General features: G+C 40.3%; 1 protein-coding gene across 2 annotated transcripts in view; it reads left to right on the top strand.

The window, feature by feature from the left end:
- Positions 1 to 23434, top strand: part of USP13 (ubiquitin specific peptidase 13) — a gene marked incomplete at both ends in the record, with an annotated part of 50508 nt that overhangs the window by 377 nt on the left and 26697 nt on the right. For both annotated transcript variants that reach the window (XM_080350094.1, XM_080350095.1), the window contains 2 exons: positions 9625 to 9750; positions 13771 to 13831. In XM_080350094.1, coding sequence (XP_080206220.1) covers positions 9625 to 9750; positions 13771 to 13831 — 187 coding nt within the window. The remainder of the gene's footprint in view (positions 1 to 9624; positions 9751 to 13770; positions 13832 to 23434) is intronic.

Raw genomic sequence — 23434 nt, 5'->3', positions numbered from 1 at the left:
GCCAGCTCCCCCCTCCCGTCCTGCCCGGCCCGCGGGGCCTCCCCCGCCACGCGTGGGGGTCGCTGCGGGGTGGGGTCCCGCCCTGCCCGGGTGTCCCTGCCCTGCCCGGGCGTCCTGCCCCGCGTCCCCTCACGGCGCGGCCGGGATCGCTGCCGGCTCGCACACAGTAGCGGTGTCCGTTCGTTCCTTTGTTTATTTATTTTTCTCCTTAAGGCGGGCTGAAGTGGTTGCTTAGACACGGGGATTTTGCGCGTTTTGGGAAACTTTCCTGCCTGCTGGGAAATGGGCTTGGCTGCCCGAGGTCTGGCTGCTCTCCCCGGGAGCCCTTGTTTTTGCTTTCACACCGAGGTAGTAGAAAGAGGCAGTAGGTGGCCTTCCCGTCTGTGTGTTTTGGCCAGCACATGCCAATCTTTTTGTTTTCCTACTGTCTTGGCTCTCGTCTCCTTTTAAAAAAATCTTAAGAGAGCTTCTGAAGTAAAGCCTCAGCCTGAACATCAATGTGAAAGTCCTCCTGAAACACTTTCTCTCCCAGGGTTTCAGTTACATCATTGGACTTCAACAAACTTGTAGTATTTCCCCCCCAGCTTGCTTAGCTTGCTGTTAAATGAATGTTTGATGTACAGTAAACTTTTTATGGTGTTACAGCTGTCCTGCAAAACGTCCACAAGCTCCACAGATTGCATGTGTTCGGTGACAGATTTGTGGCCTAACTAACTAATTTTTATCTTTGCTGGTAATACTGCAAGCCTTAATAAATAGCAATGGTCGATGCTTTGTAAGAAACAGGTGCTTAGAAATTCCACTTTTTAAATCGAGCTGAATTTTTATTAAAAGTTTCCTCTCTGCGCAAAGCTGAGGTTTCCCAGAGGTGATCGAGCACTGTGTATTGAGGTTAAAGTCAATGGCAGCAATCAAAAGGAAGCTCAGAGTTTACATTACAGAATATTCAACGGAAGATACGTTTCAGACAGATTTTTGAATCCTTTATCACCCCCTCTTTGATAATTCCTTCTAATACAGAAAATTAAAATTGGTTTTAAAGGTGACTCAGCTGTCTGGTGTTCATCATGTCTTGTTGAACGGAGGTTATTTTTACCCACACTCTTCAGATCTCAAGTGTCACCCAGCAGCCCTGACTGTGCTGGGTGGCAGTCTGATTAAAACTGCCAAATCAGACTCTACTGTAGGGGTGCTAATTGAATTATATACTTTAAGAGGTTTTGAGGGGGGGGGGGAAATCAACCTACCATGATCTTTCCTTCAGGTTTCTGTTTGAGTGAACACATGGTTGATGATTTTAGTACCACTTTCAGGCTTCTTCAACATTATGGTTTATAAAAAGTTTCTGTTAACGAGTAGGAAGGGATATTAAATACTGCTGCAGATTAAAAAACAACTGATTGCCACCCCCCCAACAAACCTCAAGTAAACGCAGCAAATCTGTGTTCAGCAGAACAATATGTTTGAACAAAATGTAAAACATTTGAACAAAAGTTAACTTGACAGAAACTATGTATGAAAGTAGCAGAAGGAGTTGGAATCACAATGTGTGCTTTTTTTTTTCGGTGCTTCTTCCTCTTGACTTTATTGAGAAGAGATTTCAGATTGTGGAAAATGTTGCCATCTGTTGTTAAAGCTTTTTGTGTAAAATGCATTATAGGCATTTGCTGGGCAAAAGGCTTGGCTGAACCTATGCAGTACCAGTAAAAATTAAATGAGTCTCGGTTTCTATTGTTTTCCATGGGTTTTCAGCCCATATCACTCCCCAGCTTAGCTGAACAAAAGTCTTGTCTCAGATTTTATTTTTTTATTCCGATATCATCTGACAGATACCTAAATAGTTTCTAGGATGATGATTCTAATGTGTGCTTTCTTGGATGAAGCAGTGTCATTTACGAAATGAAAATAGCAAAGCTGTGTTTTTGCAGTCTTTCATTCAGAAGGAATGTGAAGGGATACAGACAGGTTGTTGCCTTGGCTGAAGGGAGATGTTTATGTCTGTATGCTTTGTATTAGGTTGGTTTTGGTTAGTCATGTATAACCTAACTAAGCCTCCTCCTATTGAGGTGTCTGCCTCTTTTTGAAAGAAGATGCACAGTTTGTTTGTTTTGTTATAATATTTGAGCAAATGATCCATGTTAAAAATTGTGCTCTTGGTTTTATTATCTATGGTAAAATTCCAGTATATTTGTTTTCCCCGTGCATTAACTGTAGCGTGATGATCTTGTCAGAAAGGTAGTATTGTTAGAAAGACCACCAAACAGATGAGAAATTAATGGCCTCAGATCTTGCCTATTTCCAACAGAACATGCTAAGCTTGGTTTCCAGGAAATTCAGCAGAAATAGGAGACAAATTTCTGTGCACTTAAGAGCCCTACTGGCACTTTTTAGTTTGTCTCATAAGGTTAGAAAACATGCCTTTTTATGACTTAATTTTTAATGACTTTTTTTGGGGCTTTGATGGCTTCTAGAAAGACTTCTTCCCTGATGAGGACTTCAGTTAGCCATTGATTCTTCATACGGGAACTGAGGAGGGAAGGAAGACTGCCTACAAAACATGGGCACAGCCTGGAGTTGAGTATCGCTCCCTCTCGTGACTGGCCCAATGGCTGTGGTAGCCCACCACTACCCTGCAATTTGATGGATGAAATCCTGTTCCTCTAATTTTTCAGATCTCATTCAGTCTGTCCAGGTGACTGTATCTGTGCTGCTCTGGTGTAGGTTTCTTCTCTCCTGTTTTGGCCACTGTGACCTCTCTTCCTTTTTTGGCAGATGAACTTGACTTTGTGTTCAGGAGAGCACAGGACACAAAAAGTTGCATTTGTATAATCTTTTGTTCTCTTAATATTATTTATATAGATGTAAAGTACCCAGCTGGAAATTACACCTTTTAGTGGGATACTTGTCTCAAAGACCTCTAAAGGTTTTAGACCAGATGCATCCAAAGGAGAGGCAACTGCTGGAAAGGGGATACAAACTGGAGTACAAGAAAAGCTTATGTGCAGGCTCTGCATGTTGTAGATGGATGTGCTCTGAAGCCTTCCCCACAAAGGGCATTGGTTACAACTCCAGCACAGGTCATGTGTCTCACACGGTGACAGGACCAAGCAGTCTGGTTCTGTAGATTGCAGGACTGTGTGTGAGTAGCTTAAACTTTGGCTTCCCTCTGCTGGAAAACCTTGCTGCTGACAACAGCTTCCTTTGTGAATGTTGCTGACTTAATTTTTGTGTCTCAGGGCCTCTGTGATGGTTATGTCAGGACAAATCCCAAAGGCTAAACTGTGCTGATGCTTGGCTGTTTATTAGACAGTACAGTTGAGACTAAAATCCTTGAGAATTTGCAGCATGTAATGGATATCAGCAACCACACTGTATAACATTTTCTAGAAATAAGCACCTTCTTTCTGTCTCTTCCTTTCTTCCTTGAAGAAAATGAGAAAGTCACAGGGGCCACTGTCTGGAAGGAGCAAGCAGACTGGTGTCTTGTTTCTATTGATGAGATGAGAGCAGCAGTGAAGAAACAAATAGGAGGATTGAATATACCAAAATAAATTGAGTACTCCAGACAAAAGATTTTGGCCCAGCCACAAAAGGACCTCCAGATTATTGAGACAATGAGTTGCTTGGTGGCGGTTGATCACCTGAAAAATCAGAGCAGTGTTGTACTGTTTAATCTCAGGGAGATAACAAAGCTGCTGATGGGTGAGTGTTTTGCTGGCTGGGAGTGTACCAGGATGCTGAGGTTAACTAAGTGGTCTTCCAAAGCTGGAGAATGGTAAAATCAGTAAGGGTTGAGCCTGCGGTGGCTCACAAATGAGAAATAATTCTGCACCTTTGAAAAACAACCAGTGTATGTGTGCATTGTTCATTTCTGTAAGTTTGATCTAAATTTGGATCTTACCAGCCTTTCCCTCTATATCTGTGGCTGACCAAACTTCAGTTATCTTGTTATCTAGTGTAATGATGGGCTGGAATATTTTGGGTAGCAAGAAGACTTTGATTGTAATGTACTGGAGTCCTAGAGGATAAATGTAGTGATGCCGATAAGTTGACAGCCTTGGAGCTCTGCCAAATCATTGTGGAGCCATTATGTTTCCTCTCAACTTTTCTCCCAGATTTTCCATTCTGGAAGCACAGTGCCATCTTTGTGACCAACAGAATTGTACAGATTTTTGCACAAAGCAAAAATCACCAGGCCCTCCCAAAATCAAAGCCACTGTGGAAGAGGTACAGGTCGGCACTGCTTGAGCTGAGTGCTTGTAGGGAAATGCCCAGTGCCATCCCTAGTCATTGTCATTTAGTCCAGAACGTAGAGGATTTTAAACCTTTCAAAACTGTAATATATTGTTTATTATCACTTCATCTGGTTGTCCACATAACATCAGAACCCCTGAGTCCTGGTAAGTTTTTTATTTCAGTGATGTGCACTTTCTTCCAGCTGTTCAGTGTTTTTCATATTGGTGTCACAAACTCTGATGAAATATCAAATAGTAACTTTGATATTTGTTTCTCTCTCCCTTTCTTTTTAAAAGGGAGAAGGATTTGTTTTGCACTTGAAGCTAACGGTCCAGTTATTAGAAGGCTTGTCCTTTATTTCCTACTGCCAGATCATTTGTCCTTTCTTTCTCTGCCCAACCAACCTCTTCTTTTCATATATCTCTCACATCTTTTACCAGTTTTGCTAGTACGTGGCTCCTCTTCACTGCTTGTATATATTTTCACATCAGTGCTTGTATATGTCGGTGATGTTCTGTTCCTTTTTCTGTTTGTTCTCACACTCTTCCTCTTTACCTGCTGCCAAATTTTGCCCTCTTCTTTATTATTCCTTTTCTGGTTACCTTTTGGCACCATTGCTTTCTTATCACCTGCAGATAACAGAAAACAGTTGTCTAAAAGGCAGAATTATGCCAGTGTTAATACTCTATATTATTTTTGAATGTGACTAGATACATTCCTGGCATTCAGCACACATTTTTTGGGTTGATTTCCAGTCCATTCTCTTCTCGCCCCTGCCCCCCTCCCCTGCAAAGTGCTGTTGTGTTCAGTTGGTTGGCTGTGGTTTGTGGTTTGGGTTTTTATAGTTTGTTTGGTTGGGCTTTTTGTTTGTTTGTTGTTTTGGTTTGGTATTTTTGTTCGTTTGTTTTCCTTGTTTCAGTGTAGGTAGTACAGGTGAATGACTGAGACACTTTCTTTTCACTCCTCATTGTAAATTATTATGTATTGTTGAGATTAATATTAAGTGCTGAAACTTCTATTATTCTTTAAAACCTGCCCTGAAATAAAATGTCTGTCGTTTTGCTACACTATTGCGAGATTCAATATGTATGTTAGGGGTGTTCTTGTAACTCCCAAATATATTAAAGATTACTTTGTAGTTATACAAGAAGAGTCTTGTGACCACAGCCAGATTAATTACAGTGATTCCTGATGAACAGACACTCTGACTAAAACCTCTAACAGTTCTGTATGGTTGAGGGTTTTGTAGGGAAACGCTCATGGATACCATGGCAGAATGCACAGAGGAGCCAGTGACCATCTGTCATAACTGGCACTTTTTACTTTATATGTGATAGGATGAACAAACTTTTCATTCTTTACATTTGGGTATGAAGATGCAAGGTGCCATTTTACTCATTTCTCTGGTACCTGTATTAGCAAGTTTTACTTTTGTTCTAGTGGATGTAAAGCAAACACCTGTATAGTAGTCATTGTGCCCAAGTCTGTAACTCTTTGTCATGTTGGTAAATCGCCACAGCAATTGTGTTTTTGTAAATTCATTATTGTCTGAGCCACCTCAGGAGCTGAAATTGCTAAATCATAGATTTCCCTGAGGGGCCTAAATGGTTCCGGGGGGTTGGTAATGGGGTTGCAGGTCATTAATTCAAATCCTGCTCAGGTTATTAGTGTTTGAAAGCTGCTAGTGTCTGGTGCCATGAGTGTGTGTGAAGTGATGTGGTGATCCCTCTCTGTTTCCTTGTGGGCTGGTGTTTGTGTTTACCAGACCTCTCATCTACCGGCTTCCTTGCTCGGTTTTTCAGGCGTGTGAGGGAGTAACTGTCACATTTTAGCTCTCTTTCACTGTGGATTCCCTGTCCTTTTTATTCCTCATCCTACCTCTGCAAAATATGAATTATTATCTAATGAAGTAAGAAGGACTATTTCTTTTAATACTTTTCTCCCTGGTGTGGACAGTTTGTCTCCCTCTCTGTCAAAAAGCACCTGGCACACTGTGACCATACCAGCAGAAAAGGACAGGAAGAGATACAGTAAAGAGCAATTACTTCTATTCAGAGGGCAAGAAGACTAGTGTAGCCTTGAGTGGCTTTCTGGACCTCAGCAGCAAGTACAAGCTTCTGCCCTAACAATGTCTTTAGGTCAGAGTAATAAGGGAAGACAATGTTTATATACTGCTTTATTCCAAACTTCACTCTACATGCCTACTACATGCTGAGGTAAGTATGAGAGAGGAAAAACCCTGCTAAAATTCCTGTTTTTCTCTCTCAGGACAAACTGTGTTTTTCTGGTATAAAATAGTGTCTTCAGTACTTTAGGTATGTTGCATTCCTCCAGCATAAACCTTCACAGACATCTAAAATGAGTGTTGATTACAAAGACTTACATGCCAATGTACAATATCGTTCCTTCCAGAACTACTTGTGTGCTCAGTGGGGTTAAATTCAGCAGCACAAAGCCTGTCTTAGGTCACAGCTGAGTGTTCTTTGAGCACCAAACAGGGGCCTTATCCTTTATGCAGCCTTTTGCAAAGGTGGCTTTTTCACATGTGCCCCTGTTTTGCTGTGACCTTTTAGGATTTTGAACAGTGTGTCCACTTCTTTCCAAGTTGCTTAGGAGAACAGTCTGCCTGTGTTCTCCAGGAGAAATAACTGTTTTGTTAGTAACCACAACCGACTTACTCAGATGCTACATTTAGCTCATATATTGAAAGTGTCAGATTGTTGTCATAGGCTGTTTATCAGAAACAGTTCAGTGCTTTCTTGGATTAACTCCAGAAAGAGAGAGAATGGTCTCCAAGAAAACAAATTGTATACAAAGTTCCTGAGACCCTAGAGTGACAACACTATATATTTTTATTTAGGCTGGGTACCTATAGGATTCTGTTGTAGAGGACACATCCATGACTTTCTCACAGGAGATAATGCAAAAGGATTTGGAATGCAGGAGCAGACAGCAAAGCTATAATGGGCCTTAAAGTAGATAAATCTGCAAAACAGTAGTAGAAATTAAAATAAATCTAATACATTGTAAAACCAATTGCATTTTATAAATATTTTTAATACCAGATATGGAATTTTCTTTTAACAACTTTATTATTTTTGAGCACAATTATAGATGTCAGTCCTGTTCTCAAGGCTGTGAATATGTAAAATTCAAAGGAGCTGTGTTTGGTTGTTGTTGTTTTGGTTTAGTTTTTTGTTTGTTTGGTTGGGGATTTTTTGTTTGTTTGGGTGTTTTTGTACAATCTAAGATAGGAGTTAGGTGGATCAGAAATGAGATGGCTAAGTAGTTCACTATTTACTCTGCAGAGACAATCATTGTGATATCTAGATGCTGAAAAAATGACTTCATGGTGTGTGTTAAGTGTGAGTAGCAGATAGTCTAAACCCTTGCTTCGCCCTGCTTATTTGAATTCCGGAGCACTCAATGCAATTTTTGTCGTTTTGAGGTATATGAAGCAACAGCCATATAGTTCATTACATGTTCATCTTTCAGCTAAATCTGGAAAGCTGAAGCTTGTATGTGTTGGTTCACATTTAAGACAAACAGAAGAGATATTTTCTAAAGTCTTGGGATAAAACATCATTTTCTGGTCACTGTTCGTGTTCTGTTCCTTAGTTCCATGGCTCTGCTGGCCACTGTGGAAGTATCAGTATTTATTGGTGTTTGAGACAGTTCTTCAGTTCTGGCTTTAGTTATATTGATATAAAGAGTATGTTTGAAAGAGTAGCACGCAAGTATGGATGAAAGATTGTAGGTAAACGAAGTTTAGATTCCTTCAAGTCCTAGAGAAATACTCAGTGCCAGTCTTTGAAATGTGTTGGGAAGAATTAACTGGGTTTAGAATGGCACATTCAAGCCTGGTTTTGGGGTAGTGGTGGGAGGGGAGAGCCTTGTCAGGCTCTGGCTGGTCTATGCCAGGTATCAAATGGGCAACAACTGCTTAATGCTATTAGCCCTTCATCTTTCTTTTCTGAAGAGAATAAGGTGTGTTCACCTGCTTCTGTTTAGGACAGTATTGGAGATCAGCTGTTATCTGTCAGACTTGCGCTCTGCTTCTTGTTTCAGTGCACAGGACTGGAGAGAGCCCAGCTCGTGCCATGGTTGGCATGTCAGGACAGGCAGCTTTGTGCTCGCTCCGAGTGGCCTGGCTAGGCTCAGAGGTAGAGCAGAGGTTCCTGCCTGGCAGAGCCTTGAAGACAGGTAGGCCAGGCAGGAAGGAGCTTCTTGGTTAACCATATTGAACGTGTTTCAGATGTGGCACTCTCAGGTGGTAACCTGTCAAAGTACGTTATTATATGCATATATGTGCCTAAAGTGACTTGTTTCTGGAGATAATAATAAAAAAAATAATTTCCTTTTAAGGTGCCTATAGATAAGTCTAGTTCATGTTGTTCTTTGGGGAATTTAACGTGAGGTGTTCTACGCTACCCAATAGCACAAACACATTCACAGTAGAAGGAAGGTCGCGGTGCTTCTGAAAGGCTCAGTCTTTGTTATGCACCACATATTCAAAACAATACATGTTAGATCGGACTTAAAAAATTGATCCAACACCAATGAGCCAGGTGACTGAAAGTCCTCCTGGCAGTCTGAGTGATGTAGGAGAGATCTGGGAGCAGTGTTAAAATGCAGCAAGACCTGACAACAGCCAACATCGACACCCAGCTTTTGGGAGAGCAAAAAGTGATGGGCGTCCTGCCAGGTTATGTTACTGAAATGTCAGCATTTGTGATCAATACCAGGAATGTCTATCTTTATATTTCCTTTGTAGTGCCCTTGTCTCCAAGCATTCTGATTGCATGATTAGAGAGAATCTCTGATAGGTACTAAAGAATGTTCATGAAACACTTGCCAGTTTTCTTGTTAGCCTGTTCCAAGAGCTGTAAGATCACTTGAGATGTGTTTTTCTTGGACAAGATTATGATCAATGGTAGTTGTGGCTGAATTCCTGGACCAGCAGCTCTGCCACACTTCTGATTTGGAAAGTTGTTCTTGCAATCAAATGGAAAAAAAAAAAGTTCTGTTTCAAACAAATCTCTATGCTTCATTATTTCTGTGCTTTACAAATCTCTGTGGACTGGGCATTCAAGTGGAATTTTTCAAGACTAACTTCTAGTCCTCTAATTTGGACACTCACTGATTTGTAGTTGTAAAGTACCCTATTTCGATGAGTTTCTGTAGGCTGTGATATGATGTGGATGATCAGTCCTCCTCTTAGAGGACTGATAATGTAACACCATAAAGTGCTATGAAAGCCATGTTTTAAGTGCTTGCGTGATAACAGAAAGGGTCTGCAGTTCTTTGGGTTTTTTTTTCTGCTTGCTGAGTCCTTTCTGTCTTGTTCAGTTCCTTCTCTTCTGTAACTATTTGTGTCATTCCTTTTAGGATTCAGAAGGAGGTCTCTACGTGTGCATGAATACGTTTCTGGGATTTGGAAGGGAACACATTGAAAGGCATTACCGGAAAACAGGACAGTGCGTATATTTGCATCTGAAACGACATGTGATAGAGGTGAGGCTTGTGGCTTTCCTACCAACTACTCTGGCAGTTCTTGGCTCTCTTGTGCTTGTTTAGGTAATGCATTTCAGACATAGACCAAATCTTGAATGACAGAAATGGACATGGTCTGATTTGGGCCTGGATATCAAATTTAAGTGCTTGGATCCCAACCAATCCTATAGCTTCAGTTCTGAGATGAATCAAAAGCCTTGAAGAGTCATATATTGAAGGCAGTTTGTTGCCTGACTTCAACTGATCTTTTTTGCCATGCACTTGTGCCTATCGCATACATATTGTCTGCATATTACATGCATACTGTGGGTAACTAAATAATTTTCTGAAACCTGCCTTTGAAGTGTAGAATTACTGATTTTGACTCAGATTTGGCTGGAAGCTTCTGAGACTTTTTTTTTTTTTTATGGGGTTTTATCTCAAGATGACAGGACTTCTTTTCATCCTAAGATTTCTGTATGATTAAATCATGAGCACAAATTCTGACCTAGCCTAGTACCTAAAGCTTGGCTTAAATTAATGCTGGATTCTAGAGCCACACACTGCCCTCATTCAGTCTTATACCCCCACACGTGAGTGTGTACATACAATTTTAATGTTCACTGTTCTTCCATAATGTCACTGCATTTCAACAGTAATTTATAACATGTGCTTTTTAAAACTTCTGTCTTTGTGTGGTTTGTCTGGCATCTTTAAAGGGCTGTTAATGACTTCTGATCTGAGCTATATGGAAGGCAGTGTGTTGGCTTGTAGCTCACTCTGCTGTAAGCTGTCTTTTTTGGCAAGTTCAAGGGCCTAAAATAATTGTGGGATAGAATACTTCACGTTTCTCGTTCTACAGCAATGCTTCCCCTGGGTGATGAAGGTTCTCAGTTATGTAAAGTGCCCTGACCACTTATTTTATTTCCAGTAGATGACTATTCATATTTTATCAGAATTATACTAAGATGGATTGCTTGTCTCCCAGGTTGAGATTACTAATGATGTTTGTTATAATTTAGAATAGTCTTTCCTTGTAAGGGTAATAGCAACATTTTCCTTCACACTGTTAACTGAGTTTTTGAAGAGCCTAGTCTAGTTTTAGCTACAGTTCTGAGTGAATTTAACACTCTTGAAAGATGATATCTAGGACAAGAGACAGGTGGACAGAAATCCTGTCAGCTTTCCTTGTATATAACTTTCTTCCAGCATGTGACCTGGGAATTTTCAATATTAAGGTAAACTGGGGTTAAAATGAAGCCTCAAAAATTCCTTTCCTAGATAAAGATTAAGCTGAAGAACTCCAAAAGGGAGAAACAAATATACCGACTGTTGTTTGGCATTGCATACACCTTCAATTGTACTAGCTCAGTGGTTCCTATTTTTCTTCTTTTGAATCATGATGTAGCAGAGGAACCTGGCATCTATGTTTGGAGGTGGTGACACACTGGTGCACTGGGTCATCTGGTAGGAAACAGTGTTTGACTCTACAGTGCAGGTGAAGTTTGTGTCATCTGACATGGCTCATAGATAGGATTCCTCATGTATTAACTCTGGGGTTTGTTTAATATGACTGTTTGCTTCTTAGTTGCTATCTGTGTTTTCTTTTGAGCAACGTGAAACGTCAGACCTTCACTGGAACAGTTTTTGAAGTGTTTGGCACATACTGCGCTGTGGTTTTCATTTCTTAAGCCAAGCTTTTGATGGTGTGGGATACAATAAAGCCAAAGGCATTGGATACATGCTATCTTAAGATTCTTTTAGTGAGGCTGCTATTCTTGCCTGTGGTTCGCTTGGCATCATCCTTGCAGAATTCACTGCATTGCTGCAGAAATTCCTGTTTGCTTCCAAAAGTGTTTGGATTAAGTGTGAGTTGTGTATCTTGTCACAATTCAATTAGAAAATAAAGCTCAAACCTTCAGCCTATTGACTTAAGTAGAACTAGAGCATCTGGCAGTGGCAGATCAGCACCACAGGCATCTGCTGAATCATCAGAAATGAGCCCATGTCCAAGTTCTGGATCACCCTCTGGTAAAACTCTTACCTCTATCAAGAAAATAGGTAAAAATGTGGCAATGGTATGGTTAAAGGGAACACATAATATGCTACATCAACACTTTGTACGAGAAGCATCACAAATGGAATTTAATGGCACTACTGGTGCATTGTGCGGACTCACGTTTGCAGGGTGTGTCACGTGTGTTTAGAAGCCAAGATTGTTTTGTGACAGGTGGAGAAACAAGGTAAAAAACTGTCAGGTTCTGGGTTTTTCAGGAGTATTGAGCATCTACAATTCCAGTTCACATATGTTCAGCTGGGAAATCAAGCTGAAATATACAATGTCAGGCTGGCAGTGATAAACACTCCATGTGAATTCTTAATCTTTGAAATCTCTAGTCTTAATGAGTTTCACAACATCCCACTTGGTGACATCAGAATTCAGTCAGAACTTTCTAGTATAGGAAACAACTTTTTTCTTTTAGTTCTGAAGCTATAATCTTGGGAGCATGTGTAATTTATTCATTCAGATTTGTATTCTTGGCTACTTTCTTTCCAATTCCCAGCAGTATTAAGGGAAAAAAAAAAAAAAAAAAGTTCTGCTTGTTATTTTCACTTCGTTGAGGATATTTTCTTGGGTTTTAATGCTGGAGTTGCAATCCTGACTCCCTTTTCCTGAGGCTCTTATATATATGGATAATAGATTCTGTTCTTCAGTGCAGCCAAAGACTGTTAACTGCCATCTGGTCTTTCTAAGAATGGAAAACTTTCCTATGATGTATAACACCTCACTGATGATTTAAGCAGTCTGCTTTGGCCAAAGCTTTATTTACATGATGAAGGGAACCACCCAAAATATGTGACCCTTTCACCTACCAAGGAGCAGAGGCAAACATGAGCTTGCCATAGGCTGACAGGTTCTTGGCTACTTTCTCTCCACCTGTTGTATCCCAATATGATTATTATTATTATTTTTTTTTAAAAAAAAAAAGTTACCTAGCTACCTCACTAGTTATACTAACATTATACACTACATAATGCATCATGGTGGCATTACAGCCACAGAGGCTTATTTGATTTGATTTACTTTAATGGTACCAGTTAATAAACAGCATTAAGAAGCAAGTGCATTGACTTTTACATTTACTCAGCTACTAATGGTTTCCCTAGTGGTCTGAGGTGTTTTGAACTGGGAAAGTAGTGCTTGAAACAATGTCACTTGGAAGTTACTATTCTCTGCTGTGGAGTTTAAATTTAAAATAAAATAAAATCTTCCCCAAATTCCTTGGTTGTTGTTTGTTTTCCTCCATACTCTCTAATATTAAGAAAGCGTAGTGGTAACTTATATTGATCTTAATGCAAACAGGCATGGATCCTGACAGAAAGGGCATTTTTTTTTTTCCCGAATAGAAGAAAATTAGGTGAACTGATAGATCATGGCAAAGTGGTCATACTGGAATTATGAAGGATTGAATCTTTTATGCAGATAATAGCTTTTTTTCCCCCCTCCAATTCAGCTTTAGTCATTAAGAAATAGTGCAGGGCATCTAGTGGTGGAGACGTCTGACTGTCTCTGTCTTCTTGATAAAACAGCATCACCCATGGTGACCATGAGACATGCTCTACCTAGTTGCTAGCAGAGCAGAGTATGAAGGATTCAAATGGTGGCTTTCTCACTTCATAAGAGTAGTAAGCAATGATGAGTTGAGTCCCATTGTCAGAGCTGAATGATTTACATTCTTGCTCAGAAAGGACTGGGATTTAATATTTAATATTTAATTCACCAAAAGGGTTGTCAAGCATTGGAACAGGCTGCCCAGGGAAGTCATTGAGTTGCCATCCATGAAGGTATTTAAAAGACACATAGATGTGGTTCTTAGGGATGACCTTAAAAGTCTTTTCCAACCTAAACGATTCCATTGTTCTAATAAAAGTACCATAAACAGATAGATGTGTGTCAGAAATGGTGATGGTATAGGGTTATTGCTGATTTACTGTTATCTCACTTGATGGATTTTTAATTGTTTATTTTTCTCATTCCAGAAGGTACCAGGGGCATCTGGTGGAGCTTTACCAAAAAGGAGGAATGCAACGCTATTTTTAGGTATTGTGAACAGCTGCTTTCACGCAGTCCTTTTCTGACCCTGTCTGAATGTGTACTTAGGTTCTATCCACCATTATGTCTGGCTTCAGAGCTCCTTGTGGGTTTTCGTTTTATTTTGGGTTATTAGTTGTTTGTTTGTTTGTTTGTTTTTTAACTTTTGGTTCTTGTTTTTAAAGTTTGTCCAGACAAATATGTAATTCTTAGCAATTTTGGTGCATATTCAGATATATCTGTATGTATACATGAAACATTTTAATCTAAAGTAGGCTGTCAACTATTCTCAAACAGCTTAGGGTTTGATAGGTGTTTTTTGACTAATTCTGTCCCTTCTTTGTCTTTGTGACACTCTATTAAAATGTTTCTCTGTACTTAATGTTAAGATGGGGCCTCAGTGTGGCACTGTTCTGCTCAGCAGCTGGTCATATGAAAGGTTGTTATCATTTCTAAGGCAAATGTTCCTAAGTAATGTTGTGGTCTCTCCTGTAATTAATGTAACAGTACATATATTATCAGCATCTCTTACTAATTCTTATTCCGTTATGTTGACAATTATATTCCCTTGCTTCATGGAAAGCAGTTTTCTTACCATTTCCATTTCATCCAATATCCATTGATTCAGATTACCCAGAAAGCCTGAGGGCCTCATAAATATGAATGAGAATTTGATGCAATGCCTACATTCTCCCTCTTCCCACCACTTGTATTTCTCATATTCATCTATTATTTATTGTCTCTGTATTAATAGTGAATTTTTATTCTGGTAATGAAAAGGTTAAATGTTTTCTTTACAATCACCAGCTCTTATGGCTAAGGGGAAACAACAGAGTGGCTTCCCTTTGGAATTGCTTTGATCTGGGGAATGTGTCCTTAAGAGGCCTTTGCAGATTGTGATCAATTAAATTGTTGCTGTTAATGTCTGGAGTAAGTTTTGCAAGGAGGACTTAGAGAGAAAAAAGTCTTAAGATGAGTCATAAAGAAATGAAACTTCTTTTGTAGGAAGAGACTTAAGTTGTAGAAGCTGGTCTAAATGCCATTTATTGTCAGTTTACATTGAAAATAATGTTTGTCACTGGATGCTTATAACTGGTTCAGAAGCAAAGCTGGTTGCAATGCAGCAGTTGTTGTACAGTGATAGCAGTGTGCCTGTAAACAAGAAGTACAAAAGCATGGTCAAATTTTATTGTTGCTGATTTACTGCACACCTTTTGAGGCTCCTGTGATTGTGGTATGCCAGCACACAGTGTACATGGCATAGTGTCTCTGATGTGCCATGTAGGATTTCTCAGATTCCATCCTTGCACGTGGGCATTTTGTTCCCACTGAGTTGGTCTGGTGCAGCAGTTCCAAGTGTCCTGGTCCCAGGCAACATCTGAAGCTGGTGCACTTTCACTGGGGTGGATTTAGCATGCGGAACTATCACCATTTAATCCAGCACTTCTGGAATCTAACGCACTTTGGAAAATGTATCTCATCTGGTCTGTTGTTCTATTGCAGTCCTCTTTGCAGTCCCTGATGGCTGGGAGTAAAATGGTATTAACTCTATGCTCTCATCCTTGAGATAATACTTCCATACATTCAAATGTTTTGTATCCACTTCTTTGGCTCAGCAGATATTATTATTTCTTGGCCACACTTAAAGAAAAAAAAGAAATAATTATTCCTGTCCTTGGACATAGCTGAGGAAATGAAAGCAGAGATGTCAGCTGATTTGATCATTTTGCATGTGACAGCGGCAGAGATGGTTAGCAAAATTTGTTGTCTTATCTCTTAATGCAACATCTTCCCCATTGGTTCAGAGCTGCTGGGCTTCTCGTCCTAACAAGTCATTTTAGTTCTGCCTTTCTTATTGTGACCTTGTGTACCTATGGTAGAGGTTTGCACCAACCTGGCTATTATCGGACCACATATGTAGCCTGCCATGGAGGGTTCACCCTGTCAGACAAGAATAGACAATAATCAATGGGTCACTCTGTCATGGAGGCACCCCAAAGTCAGTTTTATGCAGACAACAAGTTCTAAAACAGACTTTATTCTAGCCAGAAGACTATAGCTAATAAACCAACTAGAAACAGGGTTTATACAATTAGTTAGCATTCCAACAATGTAAAATACAGTTCAGATATCAGTTGAGAAGATTATTGGGGTACAAAAACATAAGAATAATGAGGATCCACAATATGCATGCATATACTCACAAGAAACAAAACCAGAGGTCTCTTTCTCCAGGGTACCCACAAGAAATAATCATTTACCTGAGTTAGGCAAGGACTCATTCAAGGATATATCCAGTAAATAACCACTCACCCAAATTGAGGAGTTGAGGCGCTCTCAATCCTGGGAAGTCTCCTTAGATGGCGTCCCAGTCTAAGAGGAGGGCTCCAGTTCACAAACCCTCTGCTCTAAGACCACTCAACGGGGCTCTTCGGCAGGGACCTCGTTTTATAGCCTGGTCAGGTCTGGCTGTGGGCATTACGACATAGTTCAGAAGCTTTGTACCTACTCTGGGCACCTTCTTTTTTAATGGCCCTGCCAATTGACCGAGGGTCCCATCTGTCCTACCCCACAAGCTGGGTGGAGGTGGAGTCACCCTGCTCCGGGGCAGGGGAGGATGTGACAGTCAGCACCTTGTTACTACCCTAGGTTTGTACATGGGGACAGACATGGTGGGGCACAAAAGATGCTGAAGAGCCATGAACTTCCCTATTGAATCTCAGGGGAATGTGCATCTGTCACACACTCTAGCATCACTGTGTTTCTAGGTGTCTTTGAACAATTCCGTGAAAGCCCAGATATTTAAGCTTTATGTATGAAGTCAATCCAGTTTGGGCATTCATTACATCGTTTCTTATAATACTCTTTGATTTAAAGCGATTAAATATACTAAACCCTTTTCAATCTCCTTAGTATTAGGAAAACATCTTTTGGATGCTCACTGATTACTTTCTCACACTGCTGCTATCCAGCATATGCAATAGAAATACAAACTGCTTGGGTCAGTCAAACTGAAAGCTTTATCTTTCCCAAACATTAAAAGATCCATAGGAAAGTTTGTGCATGTGCACATGTTCGTTACATTTTGAGCTTGTTTTGTTTTGATTTTCTTTTGGAGAAGGCTGGAGGGTATTGGCTATGAGTGCTCTACGTAATCAGGAAGCATAATAACATTGTGCATTGAAATGCATTAACTGCCTTTACTCTCAGTTGTTCAGGTGTTTCTAGGCAGTGTGGATGTGGTAACCAGCTCAGACTGTGAAAGCTTTGAGGGGATTCAGGGTGGTATTTAACGCAGATTGTCTGCATCATGATACATGGAACAGTATCCTCGCTGCATTTTTATCTAGTTTAGCAAGTTTGAAGATACTTTGTGCTTGTCAGTATGTGTGGCCACTGCACCAAGAGGTTTTAGATCCAGTCTGTAAACTCAAAAGAAATTGATTAACGGGACAAGATGATAGCTCCCCATGACTTCACAAGGGTCTCGGATAAGAAACATCTGTACTGTTGTCTTTGATATCCAACCTCTTGTTTAAATTAGCAACACTATGGTAAATGTGATACTAGTTTTGGGAAAAAAAGACATGATGGGACCAGGAAATTATCATCAATAAATGTAATTTTTGTATTACCCCATCTGGAAGAAACAGAATGGATCAGAATTGATAGGAAGTTGTATAAATATGGCAGAACAGAAAAGAACTGTTGTGGATTTTCCAAAGTTAAGTAATGGTTCTGGGACCTTGTATAGTAGTTCCCCTACGTATTCAGTGACTTTGTTAATGAGAGCAATCCAGTTAACAGGATTTGCTGGCATCTTCCTTATAAGATCATGGTCAAAGGGGTAGTAGAATAAGAGGGAAGATCCCTGTATTGAAGGGATTTGACACCCAGTTCTTACAGCAGAAAGTTACCAGCAGAATCCCTCTGGACCTGTTACTCCCAATGGAGTCCTTCATAATGTTCTAATTATGAAGAATTAATGTGATCATAAATGGTCTGTAAAGGGATTGAAAAATGAGAAAGTAGAGTTTGTTGGTTGATTTAACGTTCTCTAAGAGATCAAATCTAGAAGTGATTTTTAATGTGTTAATGAGTAACTAAACCATAGATGGAGTAAATGTTGAAAAATGTGAAGAAAAGTGCTTTAACTGTGTGCATGGTGATGTGGTCTAGATTAGCTGTTACTGTTCAGAAAGGTAGTTCGGGGAGATGGTGTGAATGGTTCTCTGAAAATGGCAGCTCAGTTGTCAGCAGCAGTGAAAGAATTGAGCAGAAGATCAGAAGTAGAATGGCATTTTATGTTTTGTTTTCTATTATTTTGCATTATAGATAAGAAGTGAACCTCTCTCTGAAACAGAGAAACCACAGCTGCATTGAGTATCTCCCCCATCTTTCTTTCTCCAAAACCAACCAGACAAACAAACACAGACCTCACACGCCCAAGAAACAGAATACCCCACATATACACCTGGAAGCTAGGAGGTAGGCACTGAGGGAGGAATCGCCGCATTTTTGCCTTGTGGTACCTCTTTCTGGGCATCTGTTGATCTGTGCCAGAGCCTGGGCTCCGGGCAAAACAGAGCTGGCAGAGTGGCTGTCATAAAACTTGTCCATAGACAGATGTCCTCTTCCAGATCAGTTACCATAGCAGTGTCTGCCAGTTGTGTCAGCTCTGTTTTGAGCAAAGTCAGGGCTAACTTAGACCATCAATTAAAAGTGTTTTGAAGTACTTGAATGAACAGCTCTGTCAGCAGATCTGAGGACAGTAATTGCTGATGAGAGAAGGAGCGGTGAGGAGCTGGTCACAGAGAACACCTCAGAAAGGAAGAGAAAACTTCCACTTAGAAAGTCTGGGAGAACATGTAAGCTTGCTGAGCTTTTGCTGGGTGGCACCTGCCTGCCGATGACATGCGGTGCACTTGTGGCTACTGTTGCCAAGTGTAAAGACGATTCGTAAAAGTGGCAGTACTGGGTTTGACCACAGGTCCACTTAGGTCTGGATCTCGTAGCAGCCAGTAGCAGAACCCTCTTTTCATTAAGGATGTTTTTGTTTGGTCAGCTTCTGAAGAGGACTTTCACCATAAGTGGTATGAGTGGTTTAAGTTTATGTAAGCAAGAATACATGGAGTATATATATCTATGAATGTAAAAGAAGTGATTTAAAAGGATTTAAGTGTTTCCTGAGAATATTTTTGACTTTTAGCCTAGTAAATTGTGCATACTCCCTAGCAGTAGCAGTGGAACTGATTATGAGTGAACCTGTTGCTTTCTGGCTTTGCCATCTAAGCTTAAGTGTAAATTATAGAATGGTGAGCAGATACCTTGCACTAATGGAGTCTTAATAGTTTGATGGTTTAGGTAGAACTGTGGAAATTAGGTGAGATCAACAAAGACTAATGTTGCTGGCAAAATAGTTAAGAATTTGAATTTTGATGGTTTAGTTTTGCTTATTTAATACATGACTGTGCCAGGAATGTGAGGGATGAGGTCTATCTCTAGCAATAAGAATAACATACTAATGCTTTGGAGATGTAGAGAGCAATTTGAATGTTATTTTGCAAGCAGTTAATGAATCACATGATCCTAGTAGAAAGTTTTGCTTTTTCTTTTGCCACAAGGGATAATGTTATGACTGTAGAGTGATTTTTATTTTTTTTTTTAATTTATTCTTTTTTATAGTTAATCTGATGAGGTCAGTGTTCCAAATGTGACTGAAGACAAAGGAAGCTCATAGTTTGCAAAGTGCTGCTGCTGCAATTCAGTAATATTTAGAGGCTTCAGGAAATAATTATTTGATGTAAAGACTCAGTCCTCCGCTTCCAACTCCATACATATTTGTCCATTCCTTCCACTGAAAGCAGGATCAAACCCAGATTCCTAAGATGTCTTTCTAGGGTTTCAAACTTAGTTGTAGGCTCACTAGTCAACATCCTCATTCAATTTTCGAGTTTGTATTCCCTTTCATATGTACACAGACACATCCATATGCACAGGAAATCCCATTCAGGGGTCCTGCCTGGAGTCTCCTTATGCCACTATTATTAGTGCAGTCAGTTGGTAACTCATCTAAATCTGATCTGGGCACATCCACTCCTTTTCTTCCCCTCTGGTGGGTTGGTTTACTCTACTCTGTCTTCCACTTCCAGCTGCTGTTTTCAGTCAGTTCAGCAGCAATGCATTTCTCAGCGTCACTGAAGTGATGCCTGTGAGCGGGAGTAAATTTACTCTACTGACCGCTTGCCCAAAATAACAACATCAGTCAAGCCTCTCTTTTAACGTGTCTGTTATTTTGCTTTGCCTGTCGTCCTGGCTTCCCAACACAACACCGATGACCTATGGACACTTTGTTTTAGTGACCACAGTGCTTAATTGGGGCTCTGAAGAGGCACCATGAAGCTCTTAGTCCACAAGGCGGGGGAACATTGTCGTGTGGACATTCACCACCAAGCTGTCACCTCTTCAAAAAGATTACAAACTGATTGGTTGTCTTGTGGCTGTCTTACAACTGGGTAAACCCTTTTTGCCCAGGGATTCTTCTTCTCACAGTGCACCTTGGAAGAGCAGCCTTGTCCAAGAAGCAGCTTTGTACGATGTATAGCGCTTGAAAGTTTGTATTTTTTCAATGTTTTTGCTGTCACAGTAATTTTTAATCAAATATACTCCTTTTGCAAATAGATTTCCTGCTGCTCCTCTTTCCTATATCTACTCTTGTTCCTTTCTCAAATCTGCACTAGTTTTAAAATCCAAGTTCAAAACTACCTGCAGGCTGCATGTGATGCCCAGTGGCTATGGGGTCAGCCTCTGCCCTCATTAGTGTTTACTTCTAAAGTAGTAGTCATTTATTTTTTCTTATATCTATGCTCATGCTGTCTTAGCTGTGTTTGCCCTTGCACAGGCATGGAAAATAGAATGCAGGTAGAACTTCTTACTGAACTTGTCAACTCTGGTTCTCAGCACATACAAGCCAAGATTTAAAAGTATGAGTAGGAATTTGAGGGTTTTCAACTGGACATAATTAAGAAGCCTGTCTGACAGTCAACAAAAGGTATTAGTTTATGTGGTCATTTGCTGTATTGAGAGATTTTGGTCAGTGACCTTAGAAGTCCTTTCCATTCTTAAGTACTGGTTCTGAACCCTGAGAAACTGTCTTCAGAGTGATAATTGACCAACAGGGCTTTATTTCTTTACCTCTCATTCAGAAGGAGTAGGTGTGTGGAAGGGAAGTGTACCAGCTTTACATGGTCACCTTCAAAAGTGGAATTGCCAGTTAAATCCTCATGGTTTTTTGTTGTTGTGGTGGTGGTGGTGGTTTTATTTGTTTGGTTGGTTTGTTTTATTTTTTTCCTGGAGCTGTTATGAAGCTGTGTGTATCTTTCCTTAAAATAAGAAGTGTGCTGCTGCCGTATCGGTGTGCCAGACATCCAGAATGCCATGCTGACAGGACATCGTTTTCTGCTTTTCCGGTAATGTGAATGGTATGAAGCCTGGGAAGGTAAAAAGGAACCTTCCTTCGCTACCCATAACACACAAAAGGCTGATGGTCCTGAGTGTGTGAAGTCCTCAGTCAGCAGCAGACAATTACTAATAGGATACTCAGTCTTTTATCACTGGAAAACTGGTTCAAATGCACATTAGGTCAGTAGCAGCAGTTGCTGCTATCTGGCTATCGTTGTCTGGCTTGTGAGATGACTTGGAGTGTGTGGCTGCATCTTGAACCCAGGCAACTGTATCATTGCTGTTTCTGTATAGCATATTGTAAGTACTATATACTTAATGTCAGTATCTTAAGGAAATCAAAATGCCAGCAGGTTTAACAGACATCTACAGATAGGAGTGGCTGATGTGAGCTGTCCTCAGGTTCCCTCTGGTGGCTGAGCGAAGAGTGTGACTGCAGGCCCTGGAAGAGGCCTTTGCTGCCTTTAAACCTGTCCAAACATACACTGAGTTTTTATCCTCTCTGAGAAACCTCTGTCATATTTAGGAAATGGTCAGTACTTTGGTTTTTGCTATGCTGACCTCCATCAAATTTCTGAGCATTAAGTGAAAATTCTCTGTGATGTGTTGCCATATGTATCATCAGCTTGGAGATACTCAGTTTCTTTGCTTCTTAAAGCAAAAGAGGTTACTGTTGCAGGCTGCATTTGCTGAGATTCATTCCTTTATCAAAACATAGGATGGCTAACAGCTGGGGAAAAAGCCTCAAGTAAAGTGAGGTCACTGGTTATCTCTGTTATTCTGCAGTAAGGGAAAGGGGTCATTACAAAAATAGTGTGATTTGGAAAATTAGTCACATATTAATATTTTCTTTATAAATGTCATGTTTTCAGTATAATAAAAATTCTTGCTTTTATGTCTATACTCAATTGGTGAGAAGGGGGTTTTGTTGGTTGCTGCTGAGAAAGAGGTCCTGCTGCTGGAAGTCATTGACGGTGGGTGTTGTCACCCCTCAGAACTGGCTGGTGCAGCAGGCGAGCCAAGAATTGAATGGAAACTGGATTATGTTCCTCTCAAGAGGTGGTCTTTCTAGGTCAAGTTAAAGTGTATTTTGATACATGTTTTTTCACTTATGATGTTCAGGTTGTTACTGCCCTCTGGCTAAATAGAGAGCTTAGTTTTCTCAATCTGGCCTCTGTCATCCTCACTTTTCTCCCAAAATATACATTTGAGATTTCAGATATTCCCAGGGTGCAGTGGTTGCTACCCGTGCTCCTTTAGTCTTGAGTGACTCGTTTAGCATATGCATGTACTTGGAGTGAAAATAAGAGCCAGCTTTACCTACTGCTAATGCATTTTCTGTCTTGGTTGAACCTTACTCTGTCAGTGACTGTCTGGTACATCAGAATACAGTAGGTCCAGCATCTCCAGATGGCAGAATGATCCAAAAGATCCCATCCTTGCCAAGGCTATTTTTGCAGTTGAATCTTGTGAAATGTCTGACACAACATGCACATGTTTGGTCTTAACTTTTTCAGTTGTCCTGGAAAGAACTGAGCCAAATTTTAACTCGGTCTTGTCACTATAGGATAATTACATTTTTGGTGAAGCCAGAGATGTAAGTACTGGCCATTTAGTTACCTATATACCCTCTTGGCTTCTCTTTGAGTCCACTCATTTCCGGACAAGCATTTTAGCTGATGTTGCTTGATCAAGGCTCATATTTAAGCAAAAAAGTCATCCTTACACTGGAATAAGTGTATACACAAACACTGTGGAAAGCTTGATCTCCAAAGGAAAGCTTTAGTAGTTAATAAGTGCTTTTTAAACAAATAGTTACACTGGTTGCACAGAGTAGTTAGCAAGAGAAGAATAATGCTGTTATAACTGTACTTGCTGTTGCTATTTGCGAATATGGATGTGGGAATAGTTCCAGCCATGGATGTCTTTGTGGGAGGAAAGGCCACAGGTTCAAGATGGATGGGAGCCATGGCATGTTTCAGCCAGGTCTGTGATCTGGAAAGTATGGGGGGCTGAAACAGATGTGCATTGTTCCTGCTCTGCAATTTGACCGTGGGTAGTGTGACCTGGTCTACACATTTTATAGTGTTCCAAGATCCTGGGTAAAAGGCACAGCAGTATTATATCTTGATTTTGTCCAAGATGACCAGA

Source organism: Nesoenas mayeri (assembly GCF_963082525.1).
Source record: "Nesoenas mayeri genome assembly, chromosome: 9".
NCBI classification, from domain to species: domain Eukaryota; kingdom Metazoa; phylum Chordata; class Aves; order Columbiformes; family Columbidae; genus Nesoenas; species Nesoenas mayeri.
This window is presented reverse-complemented; position numbering and strand designations above follow the sequence as displayed.